Below are 12,935 nucleotides of genomic sequence, written 5' to 3' on the forward strand. Positions count from 1 at the left end.
AAGGGAGGGAGAGAAGGAGAGTGCGAGATGCTTGGAGGAAGCGAGGGAGAGAAGGAGAGTGCGAGAGAGAAGGGGGAGAGAGAGATGGAGAGACAGAGAGACAGAGAGAGATACTTGGGAGAGAGAGATGCTGGGAGGAAGGGAGGGAGAGAAGGAGAGCGTGAGATGCTTGGAGGAAGCGATGGAGAGAAGGAGAGTGCGAGAGAGAAGGGGGAGAGAGAGATGGAGAGACAGAGACAGAGAGAGATACTTGGGAGAGAGAGATGCTGGGAGGAAGGGAGGGAGAGAAGGAGAGTGCGAGTTGCTTGGAGGAAGCGAGGGAGAGAAGGAGAGTGCGAGAGAGAATGGGGAGAGAGAGATGGAGAGACAGAGAGACAGAGAGAGATACTTGGGAGAGAGAGATGCTGGGAGGAAGGAAGGGAGAGAAGGAGAGCGCGAGATGCTTGGAGGAAGCGAGGGAGAGAAGGAGAGTACGAGAGAGAATGGGGAGAGAGAGATAGAGAGACAGAGGGAGAGAGAGAGATGCTGGGAGGAAGGGAGGGTGAGAAGTAGGGAGAGACTCTAGCTATTCTCCTGCAGTCTTCCTGTCATCTGGAGGGTTGACATAACTTTTACTCCAAACTAATTCCTCCACACTTTGTCTTTTATTTTAGTTTTTAACCCCTTTTCTCCCCAATTTCGTGATATCCAATTGGTAGCTGCAACTCTCGTACGGACTCGGGAGAGGCGAAGGTCGAGAGCCGTGCGTCCTCCGAAACATGACCCCGCCACACTGCTTCTTGACACACTGATCGCTTAACCCGGAGGTCAGCCGCACCAATGTGTCAGAGGAAACACTGTACATCTGGCGACCGTGTCAGCGTGCACTGCGCCCGGCCCACCACAGTCGCTAGAGCGCGATGGGACAAGGACAACCCAGCCAATTGTGCACCTCCTCAGCTGCGCCACTCGGGAGGCCCTCACACTTTGCCTTTTTAATGTATTGTATAGGCCTATATTTACTCAGCCACATGCAAGATGCTGCGCCCATACACTGGTGTATGGGCGCAGCTACCTATGTATGGGCGCAGCTACCTATGACCAAGCTACCTTTGCGTAGCTTGGTCATAGATGTTGTAGCCACAAAATGTTTGGGATTTTCACTTGCATATAAATCTGGCCACATTTGAAAAAGGGCATTATCAAAAGATCAGCTGAACTCACCTAAGACCATTGCTTTACTTTCACTAACAACAAAACGGCATCGCAAAGAGGTTATAAGCTGTATCAGCAGGTCTCAGAGAGTGGTGGCATGTGCAATCTTTTGCGTTTTTGTGTCTGCTGCTCCCACAGTCTTCATAGAGTATGCATCCAGTATGTAGTGGAGCTGGTCCTGCGAGCTGAGTATACATCCAGTATGTAGTGGAGGTGGTCCTGGGAGCTGAGTATACATCCAGTATGTAGTGGAGGTGGTCCTGGGAGCTGAGTATACATCCAGTATGTAGTGGAGCTGGTCCTGGAAGCTGAGTATACATCCAGTATGTAGTGGAGCTGGTCCTGGGAGCTGAGTATACATCCAGTATGTAGTGGAGCTGGTCCTGGAAGCTGAGTATACATCCAGTATGTAGTGGAGCTGGTCCTGGGAGCTGAGTATACATCCAGTATGTAGTGGAGGGGGTCCTGGGAGCTGAGTATACATCCAGTATGTAGTGGAGGGGGTCCTGGGAGCTGAGTATACATCCAGTATGTAGTGGAGCTGGTCCTGGGAGCTGAGTATACATCCAGTATGTAGTGGAGCTGGTCCTGGGAGCTGAGTATACATCCAGTATGTAATGGAGGGGGTCCTGGGAGGTGAGTATACATCCAGTATGTAGTGGAGGGGGTCCTGGGAGCTGAGTATACATCCAGTATGTAATGGAGGGGGTCCTGGGAGCTGAGTATACATCCAGTATGTAGTGGAGGCGGTCCTGGGAGCTGAGTATACATCCAGTATGTAATGGAGGGGGTCCTGGGAGCTGAGTATACATCCAGTATGTAGTGAAGCTGGTCCTGGGAGCTGAGTATACATCCAGTATGTAGTGGAGGCGGTCCTGGGAGCTGAGTATACATCCAGTATGTAATGGAGGGGGTCCTGGGAGCTGAGTATACATCCAGTATGTAATGGAGGGGGTCCTGGGAGCTGAGTATACATCCAGTATGTAATGGAGGGGGTCCTGGGAGCTGAGTATACATCCAGTATGTAATGGAGGGGGTCCTGGGAGCTGAGTATACATCCAGTATGTAATGGAGGTGGTCCTGGGAGCTGATTATACATCCAGTATGTAATGGAGGGGGTCCTGGGAGCTGAGTATACATCCAGTATGTAGTGGAGGTGGTCCTGGGAGCTGAGTATACATCCAGTATGTAGTGGAGCTGGTCCTGGGAGCTGAGTATACAGTGGGGGAAAAAAGTATTTGATCCCCTGCTGATTTTGTACGTTTTCCCACTGACAAAGAAATGATCAGTCTATAATTTTAATAGTAGGTTTATTTGAACAGTGAGAGACAGAATAACAACAAACAAATCCAGAAAATCGCATGTCAAAAATGTAAAAAAATGATTTGCATTTTAATGAGGGAAAAAAGTATTTGACCCCTCTGCAAAACATGACTTAGTACTTGGTGGCAAAACCCTTGTTGGCAATCACAGAGGTCAGACGTTTCTTGTAGTTGGCCACCAGGTTTGCACACATCTCAGGAGGGATTTTGTCCCACTCCTCTTTGCAGATCTTCTCTAAGTAATTAAGGTTTCGAGGCTGACGTTTGGCAACTCGAACCTTCAGCTCCCTCCACAGATTGTCTATGGGATTAAGGTCTGGAGACTGGCTAGGCCACTCCAGGACCTTAATGTGCTTCTTCTTGAGCCACTCCTTTGTTGCCATGGCCATGTGTTTTGGGTCATTGTCGTGCTGGAATACCCATCCACGACCCATTTTCAATGCCCTGGCTGAGGGAAGGAGGTTCTCACCCAAGATTTAACGGTACATGGCCCCGTCCATCGTCCCTTTGATGCGGTGAAGTTGTCATGTCCCCTTAGCAGAAAAACACCCCCAAAGCATAATGTTTCCACCTCCATGTTTGACGGTGGAGATGGTGTTCTTAGGGTCATAGGCAACATTCCTCCTCCTCCAAACACGACGAGTTGAGTTGATGTCAAAGAGCTCCATTTTGGTCTCATCTGACCACAACACTTTCACCAGTTGTCCTCTGAGTCATTCAGATGTTCATTGGCAAACTTCAGATGGGCATGTATATGTATTCTTGAGCAGGGGGACCTTGCGGGCGCTGCAGGATTTCAGTCCTTCACGGCGTAGTGTGTTACCAATTGTTTTCTTGGTGACTATGGTCCCAGCTGCCTTGAGATCATTGACAAGATCCTCCCGTGTAGTTCTGGGCTGATTCCTCACCGTTCTCATGATCATTGCAACTCCACGAGGTGAGATCTTGCATGGAGCCCCAGGTCGAGGGAGATTGACAGTTCTTTTGTGTTTCTTCCATTTGCGAATAATCGCACCAAATGTTGTCACCTTCTCACCAAGCTGCTTGGCAGTGGTCTTGTAACCCATTCCAGCCTTGTGTAGGTCTACAATGTTGTCCCTGACATCCTTGGAGAGCTCTTTGGTCTTGGCCATGGTGGAGAGTTTGGAATCTGATTGATTGCTTCTGTGGACAGGTGTCTTTTTTACACACTCCCTTTAAGAGTGTGCTCCTAATCTCAGCTCGTTACCTGTATAAAAGACACCTGGGAGCCAGAAATCTTTCTGATTGAGAGAGGGTCAAATACTTATTTCCCTCATTAAAATGCAAATCAATTTATAACATTTCTGACATGCGTTTTTCTGGATATTTTTGTTGTTATTCTGTCTCTCACTGTTCAAATAAACCTACCATTAAAGTTATATACTGATCATTTCTTTGTCAGTGGGCAAATGTACAAAATCAGCAGGGGATCAAATACTTTCCCCCCCACTGTACATCTAGTATTTAGTGGAGCTGGTCCTGGGAGCTGAGTATGCATCCAGTATGTAGTGGAGCTGGTCCTGAGTTGCCACCATGTAACAGGGTTAATATGCCGCCTCAGCACATTTCAGGGAGTGGTGGCGTAGTCCCATTTTCATCACATCTTCATGGTCTGCTCCAGTCTGAGAGTCTATTAATTCATGGCCATACAGCAGGTATTGTACTGTAGGGGTCCCAGTAGTGAAGTGGCCACCATGTAACAGGGTTATTAAACTTGGCTCCTGAGTAATGCTCCTATGGCGGTGGTCACAGGGGACCCCAGCAGAGCAGCAATCACAGATCACACAATGCTGTTTACTTTCTGCAAATTGGCCACTGAGAGGGGCAGCCGGGGGCCCGTGGCGGCTTAGTTAAAGTGATGGAGGTGACGTCTGGTCATTGATTTTCCCTCCGTCTTCAGTTCAGCCTCTCTCCCAGCCTACTCGGCCACCCTGGGCTGCGGACCGCTGTTACGGCAGTCCCCACGGTCGAGTTCAGCCGTCCCCTCTAGCCTTTAAATCACACTAAACTGTGGTTAAACTTGGGCCGCATGTGAAATACAACATCCGTTTATGAGTTCATCATGCTTTGGTTGGATTGAGAACGAGTTGCTTGTTATTGATCTGGTCAGTCTTTAAGGCATGCAGGTGTCCTTATGGAGGGAATATTGAATAGTGTAGGGATCACGCAGTAGTACAGGGCTTCTTGCTTTAAACTGTGCTGGACCAAACTAACAGGTTGAAATTCAAACTGAGTGGGAAAGGATTGTCAATAGAAAAATCAGTACAATACTAACTGAAATGTTTTTATTTTTCGGAGCTAAAACCTGATCTGATGTTAGTTGGTGAAACACTGTCTCCCCAATCTCTCATATCAGACGTGAGCGTTATAAATGTCATTCCATCCGATGAGTAATGATTCCTATTTTTCTTTCAATTTCCTCTCCTCTAGTAAAGCCAGTGGAGTGTGACAAGTCATTAAGTTAATTAGGCTAACTTAATTAGCTACCTTCACAGGTCAAGCGCAAAGCCTCCTGATTGATGGCGCTGCGTGTAAAAGGTAATCGTCCCCCGAATCGGGTAGGACATCAAAACAACATCCAAACGCACATTAACTGCAACCCTATAAACAATTACAAAACACTTAGTGTGCATCCCAAATGGTACCCTATTCTCTACAGATGAATCTGTTCGACCAGGGCCCACATAGAGAATAGGGCGCCATTTAGAATTCCTGAGAAACTGAATCAAAAAGCGCTTTAACTGTAAACCCCAGTTAACAAGGACAAAACACTAGAGTAGGTCTGACTCATTAACGGCTCATACCATCACATGAAACACAAACACAGTAACGCACGCACACAAAACCACCAACGTTGACTACTTTAAACACACAAGTGTTGAACTTCAAGGTCACGCTACAAAGAAATGCCATTTTGAACTTGGTCATTTCTTGGTAAAAAAACAAAACAAAATCATCACTCTTTCATGGACAGTTAGAAGTCTTTTGATGACAAGAAAAGTCCCAAGTGTATCTAAAGAAGCTCTGCCCACACACTAACCCTCCGTCCATCCGCTGCAGAGCGTTTCAAATGCTTTAACTGCTGCCTGGGCAACTTGAAGCTGCTGGCATTTCAAAGCCCTCAACCCCCTCTCCTCTCCACATCTCCAGGCCCAATACATTACAGAGGCGTCTAGATAGAGAGCAGGCAGGCAGGCCGGTAGAGATGCGGCCACGATGCAGGGTGGAAATAAAGCTTTAAACAAGCCCCTCTCGGCACCGCGGCTGCCGAGTAACGGGCTCTGGAATTAAAGGCCATCTGTATGTTACGGTAAGACTGTCAGTTTATTACTGGGATCTATTGGGCCAGGACCTGGAGTGACGGGGGAGGCAGGGATGTGGCCTTGGTCAGGCCACAGGTTTATCTAAGCCAGGCAGGCAGGGAGAAACAGAGCCTCTTTAATGAACTCCTGGCTGTCTAATAAAGACTTTTATTACCCTGTCCTTTTATTACCCTGCTCGCACACACACACACACACACACACACACACACACACACACACACACACACACACACACACGTGTGCGACTGCTGACACCAACGACTGCATTCCTACATACAACCGTAAAGCGATGGCGACGCGGGGAAAGACGATTCATAATGCATACCATCTTATAATAGAAACAGACAAATCATCCTTGGAGAGAGATTTCAGTATTAATCAAGAGCTCCGAGGCAGAATCGTATTTACTGTGACCTTTAGAGAGAGAGAGAAACACTCTGATACACAGAGGGAGGATGGATGGATGGAAGGTAGAGAGGGTGACTAAATGTGGGGTCCACAACATCATGGACCAAACTCATCATCAAGTGAAATCCAGCTACTGTACTACTTCAACCCAATGTTTGGATCAGACAAACGGTTCACAGGCATATCTGTGTGCTTTATTCAAAGGACAGTGAAGACATGAACAGGGCACACTGCACTGTAACACAAATATTTGTGCAAAACAAATAAGTTCATTGACTATTTCAAGCTTAAACAAGTTTAATATTGTGTTACCTCAACTTACATCCAATTGACACTTGCTGGCACCTGTGTCCTCGCTCCCAACCTACCTACCAACTATCTTTCCTTCTGTTCCATTCTTTCTTCCTTAACTAAGTTCCTTCCATTCAGCTACCAGTCAGCCAGGGCTGGGACGGATACAAATCCTCTTCCACTTTGCAGCACGTTCTGTTCATCTAGCTCAAGCTACGTCTTCCACCCCCACGGTCAGACCAACAGGCTGCCACAGCTCTGTGTGACCCACCCACCCACCCACACCCACTAGTTCCTCTCCTCTCACAGGTAAATCACTGTTGAGACGTTCGGTCAGGTACGATTCAGTTGCACTTAAAGTTGGCATTTAAAGCAACATTGCTATCCCACAGGCACAAGCGATTTCGCAGCAGGCAGCAACGGCTTGGCATTTACAAGCTCCATATTATAGAAGAACTTTCCTTAAATACGGCTCTCATCTCCCAGAGTGCAAAGTCGAGGAAATTATCTCCAACACTCACTTCCACCTATTACTGATGTAATACCTTAAAACACAGTGGAAGCTTTTCGAACCGTTTGTCTACCATTTATCAAAAATAGGAAATTGTGGTATTCGCACAAACAAGCTGAATGTACGTAATGATTGGGAGTGTTTTGACAAACACTAACTCCACTACTGTCTGCTGAAGAGGAGCAGAGAAAAAGTCCCCTCTACTAACTCCACTACTGTCTGCTGAAGAGGAGCAGAGTAAAAGTCCCCTCTACTAACTCCACTACTGTCTGCTGAAGAGGAGCAGAGTAAAAGTCCCCTCTACTAACTCCACTACTGTCTGCTGAAGAGGAGCAGAGTAAAAGTCCCCTCTACTAACTCCACTACTGTCTGCTGAAGAGGAGCAGAGTAAAAGTCCCCTCTACTAACTCCACTACTGTCTGCTGAAGAGGAGCAGAGTAAAAGTCCCCTCTACTAACTCCACTACTGTCTGCTGAAGAGGAGCAGAGTAAAAGTCCCCTCTACTAACTCCACTACTGTCTGCTGAAGAGGAGCAGAGTAAAAGTCCCCTCTACTATCTCCACTACTGTCTGCTGAAGAGGAGCAGAGTAAAAGTCCCCTCTACTAACTCCACTACTGTCTGCTGAAGAGGAGCAGAGTAAAAGTCCCCTCTACTAACTCGACTACTGTCTGCTGAAGAGGAGCAGAGTAAAAGTCCCCTCTACTAACTCCACTACTGTCTGCTGAAGAGGAGCAGAGTAAAAGTCCCCTCTACTAACTCCACTACTGTCTGCTGAAGAGGAGCAGAGTAAAAGTCCCCTCTACTAACTCCACTACTGTCTGCTGAAGAGGAGCAGAGTAAAAGTCCCCTCTACTAACTCCACTACTGTCTGCTGAAGAGGAGCAGAGTAAAAGTCCCCTCTACTAACTCCACTACTGTCTGCTGAAGAGGAGCAGAGTAAAAGTCCCCTCTACTAACTCCACTACTGTCTGCTGAAGAGGAGCAGAGTAAAAGTCCCCTCTACTAACTCCACTACTGTCTGCTGAAGAGGAGCAGAGTAAAAGTCCCCTCTACTAACTCCACTACTGTCTGCTGAAGAGGAGCAGAGTAAAAGTCCCCTCTACTAACTCCACTACTGTCTGCTGAAGAGGAGCAGAGTAAAAGTCCCCTCTACTAACTCCACTACTGTCTGCTGAAGAGGAGCAGAGTAAAAGTCCCCTCTACTATCTCCACTACTGTCTGCTGAAGAGGAGCAGAGTAAAAGTCCCCTCTACTAACTCCACTACTGTCTGCTGAAGAGGAGCAGAGTAAAAGTCCCCTCTACTATCTCCACTACTGTCTGCTGAAGAGGAGCAGAGTAAAAGTCCCCTCTACTATCTCCACTACTGTCTGCTGAAGAGGAGCAGAGTAAAAGTCCCCTCTACTAACTCCACTACTGTCTGCTGAAGAGGAGCAGAGTAAAAGTCTCCTCTACTAACTCCACTACTGTCTGCTGAAGAGGAGCAGAGTAAAAGTCCCCTCTACTAACTCAACCCTGCTGTTGTCTGCCTTGGGGCAGGTTTACACAGTGATGTAGAGAGAGGTGGGAGGGAGGGAAGGATGAGGAAAGAGGGGAGCATCTTCACAGGGACAAGATACTCCGAGGGGATGAAACGATTTTAGAAGTGTGTGTAACGAGAGAGAGGGCAAGTGTGTATGTGTGTGTGTGCGCTGTGTGTCTATATCAGATGGATGTGTGTGTGTGTGTGTGTGTGTGTGTGTGTGTGTGTGTGTGTGTGTGTGTGTGTGCACGCTGTGTGTGTGTGTGTGTGTCTATATCAAATGGATGTGTCTGTGTGTGACAGTATGTTCATGTAAGAGATTCTGAGTGTGTGCAGGCCAAGTATTCTAGTGTGTGTTTGCCTGGTTGTGTATGTGTTTGTGTTTGTTCCAGTGTGTGTTGCACGGGGGTGATTAAAGAGGATTGGGTTTGGTCCTGGGGGTCTCTGGGGGACTCTCTGCTCTCTCTCTCTCTCTCAGCAGGCTGCCAACAGCAGCACTTTTAATAAGAGACTTGTTTAATCCCTGTGTGCCCCCCCTTCCCTTTCCATTACCTTCTCTCCCACCTACCAACCTTGAAAATCTCCTTTCCATTGTGTGTGTTTGTGTGTGTGTGTGTGTTTGTGTGTGTTTGTGTGCTTCTTCCAGTGAGTGTGTGTCCTCCCACAGCCTCTGTTCAGATCAACACACTCCACACACACTAACAGCAGGAGCCTGTCTTCTCCCCTTTCAATAATACTATTTACACAGAGCAGTAGACACAAAGCAGTAGACACAGACAGAGCAGTAGACACAGACAGAGCTGTAGACACAGGCAGAGCAGTAGACACAGGCAGAGCAGTCGACACAGGCAGAGCAGTCGACACAGGCAGAGCAGTAGACACAGGCAGAGCAGTAGACACAGAGCAGTAGACACAGAGCAGTAGACACAGGCAGAGCAGTAGACACAGACAGAGCAGTAGACACAGGCAGAGCAGTAGACACAGGCAGAGCAGTAGACACAGGCAGAGCAGTAGACACAGGCAGAGCAGTAGACACAGACAGAGCAGCAGACACAGAGCAGTAGACACAGACAGAGCAGTAGACACAGGCAGAGCAGTAGACACAGGCAGAGCAGTAGACACAGACAGAGCAGCAGACACAGAGCAGTAGACACAGGCAGAGCAGTAGACACAGACAGAGCAGTAGACACAGAACAGTAGACACAGACAGAGCAGTAGACACAGACAGAGCAGTAGACACAGACAGAGCAGTAGACACAGGCAGAGCAGTAGACACAGGCAGAGCAGTAGACACAGATAGAGCAGTAGACACAGACAGAGCAGTAGACACAGACAGAGCAGTAGACACAGGCAGAGCAGTAGACACAGGCAGAGCAGTAGACACAGACAGAGCAGTAGACACAGACAGAGCAGTAGACACAGAGCAGTATATTATAGTGACTAATGTTCTCAACAAAGCTGTTTATTATCAGTGTTCAGCTCTATGTATGGAAATAAGCTTCATCTCGATCTATGCTTAGTAAAAATTATTTGGGTTATATGAATGTGTATTATCTCTTGTGAACCAGCATGCCACTGGTTGAACAAGACAGCTATGAGAACAATATAAATATGCAAACATACAGGACTTTAATGTTGGGCAGAAACTACGAGAGTTCAATCTGTTGCTGCAGAAATCCAAGGATAGTTGTTGATCATGTACACCGATGCATCTTCATGAACCCTTCCCAACAGCGCTATAGCAACACGCTTTACAACAACCACAAGTCTCCAGTCAACTATCTAACATTTTACATTTACAGTCCGCAAACATTTTAACCCTCCACTAACTCTGCTATCTAACATTTTAACTGAGCTTTAACCTTTTCATTTTGCCTGTAATTTAACGTATCATTCCCAGCATGCAGCGTTTTCAGTATGCCTCAGGCTTTTATTTTTCTCTTCCTCCTTCTGCAACATCAATTAACCCCCATTTTCCACGCACATAGAGCCAATAGGACAGGCTGACCTTTCCCAGACAAATTCAAATGTGCTTTACATTTATCAACTTAATTAGGTTCACAAGCTGCCGCACGCTACCCTTGATTACACTGTAATTCAATAAGAAAAACATTATTTCAAATGCAAACAGAGGAAAATAATAAAAAGCTCTTCTGGTGGGACTTGCCATTTCCAGTTAGGGACATTTCAAATGAAAATGTATGACAATGTAGCAGCTATGAGGACACTGGTGATGGTAGCGGCCATTTTGGCTCGCTGTCAGGTTGGGTTTCAAGGTAAAAAGACACATAGACGCGTGCTTCTGCTGCAGCTGCTGGAGCTGTCATGTCATACTAACGTCACCCTGTCGCTCACAGAGACACCACAGCCCGGGAAGCAGATCGGGGAATTTAAGCGAAGCCGTGGCTGTTGTCAACGCTAGTCTCTTACCACTTCAAACACATGCTTCTCTCCCATCCATCCTTAATTCTCATATAACTATAGATTTTCTTGTAAGATGTGTTGTAGGTTAATATTCAGCTGTTTAACTGCTGCTTCAATAATGTGATGGCGTCAGAATAAGCCAAAAGAAGACGTCATCACCACCAGTCTGTGCCCACACACACACACACACCTTGGAGGAGGAAGTGTCACACTCCTGGCATATCCAGCCGTATCCTGTCTGCTTGGGAGACTTCTTCAGGGGAGGGTCCAGACAGCCAAAGTGGTAGCACAGACAACACTCATCACACCTACAGGAGAGAGGAGAGGTGGGGCAGGTGTCACATACAGTGGAACACACACACACACACACACACACACACACACACACACACACACACACACACACACACACACACACACACACACACACACACACACACACACACACACACACACACACACACACAGTTCCATTAGAACTCATAGTATTCTTCAATGGAAGCTTGTTTAACATCAGATATGTGCAGTGCGGTGTCCATCAGGGCAGTTGCCTTGGGCCGCTGCTCTTTTCTATTTTTACAAATGATTTGCCACTTGTCTTACAAGAAGCTAAAATTACTATGTACGCTGATGATTGCGCACTCTACACATCAGCACCTACAGCCAGTAAGTTCACTGAGAGTCTTAGCAATGAGTTAAGGTCAGTGTCAGAATGGGTAATTAACAATAAACTGGTCGGAAATACCTCTAAAACCAAAAGCATTGCATTTGGTTCAAAGCGTTCTCGTAGACCTAAACCTCTACTGGAGATATGGGTAAAGGGTGTGACCATTGAAAAAGTTGAAGCAGCTGACCTCCTAGGAGTAACATTGGATGGTCAGTTATCATGGTCAAGCCATATTGACATATTGTTGTGAAGATGAGGAAGGGCATGTCTGCTTTGTTTTACACACAAGAAACAACTGTACAAGATATTCAGACTGATCATTTCCCATCTTGATTACTGTCTGGTAATATAGTCAGGTGCAGTAAATAAAGACCTAGCAAAGCTGCAGCTGGCTGAAAACAGAGCAGCATGCCTTTAACCGCACAGACAGAACTAACATCAACAACATGCATCATAGTCTTTCATGGTCGAGGAGAAATTGACTACTTCTCTTCTAAAGAAACATTTGTGTGTTGAAAATGCCTAACCTCTTGTATAATCTATTTGCATACACTTCAAACAAACACCCATACCCCACCAGACAGGCCACTACGGGTTTCTTCAGTATACCCAAACCAAAAACAGATTTAATGTGTCGCTCAGTTCTGTATAGAGCCATGTCATCATGGAATGCTCTGCCACCAGAGGTGATACAGGCAAAAAGCAAGGTCAGCAAAAAGCAAAGTCCTCAAGATCTACTTTAATGTAGATATGAATAGTGTGTATAGTATTTTTCTTTTTCTCTTTGTTTCCAATATATAACTCTTATTTGAATTGAATGTAATATCTTACGTTGTTCTTGTCTATAACCGTTCTGTACTTTGTCATGTATTTGTATGTTTTGTGTGGACTCCAGGAAGAGTAGCTGCTGCATGTGCAGTATCTAATGGGGATCCTAATAAACTAAACACACACAAAGAATGACAGATGATGACAGGGCAGGTAGTTGTCAGAGATGAGATGATTATGAAATCTAACCACACTGTTACTACTCCTTCCCTTGACCTTACACATGTCATATTATGAGCACAGCTTTTTGTATAGTTTGGCTAGCCAGACAGCTTTATCATTACTCGAGCCAGTTAACCGTCCTATCATGGTGTCCTTGGGTCGGGCAACGGGGTTTTGCAACCTTACAGTACAGGCAGTAAAAAACTAAATATGAATATCGACTATCACACACATCAAAATGGTGTGTGTGGTGTGTGCAGGAG

At 46.4% G+C, this 12,935-nt stretch overlaps 1 protein-coding gene across 6 annotated transcripts in view; it reads right to left on the reverse strand.

The window, feature by feature from the left end:
* Positions 1-12,935, reverse strand: part of phf14 (PHD finger protein 14) — an 89,093-nt gene that overhangs the window by 15,756 nt on the left and 60,402 nt on the right. For all 6 annotated transcript variants that reach the window (XM_029732220.1, XM_029732216.1, XM_029732221.1 and 3 more), the window contains one exon: positions 11,206-11,323. In XM_029732220.1, coding sequence (XP_029588080.1) covers positions 11,206-11,323 — 118 coding nt within the window. The remainder of the gene's footprint in view (positions 1-11,205; positions 11,324-12,935) is intronic.

The sequence above is a fragment of the Salmo trutta genome, chromosome 34 (assembly GCF_901001165.1).
Source record: "Salmo trutta chromosome 34, fSalTru1.1, whole genome shotgun sequence".
Lineage (NCBI taxonomy): Eukaryota > Metazoa > Chordata > Actinopteri > Salmoniformes > Salmonidae > Salmo > Salmo trutta.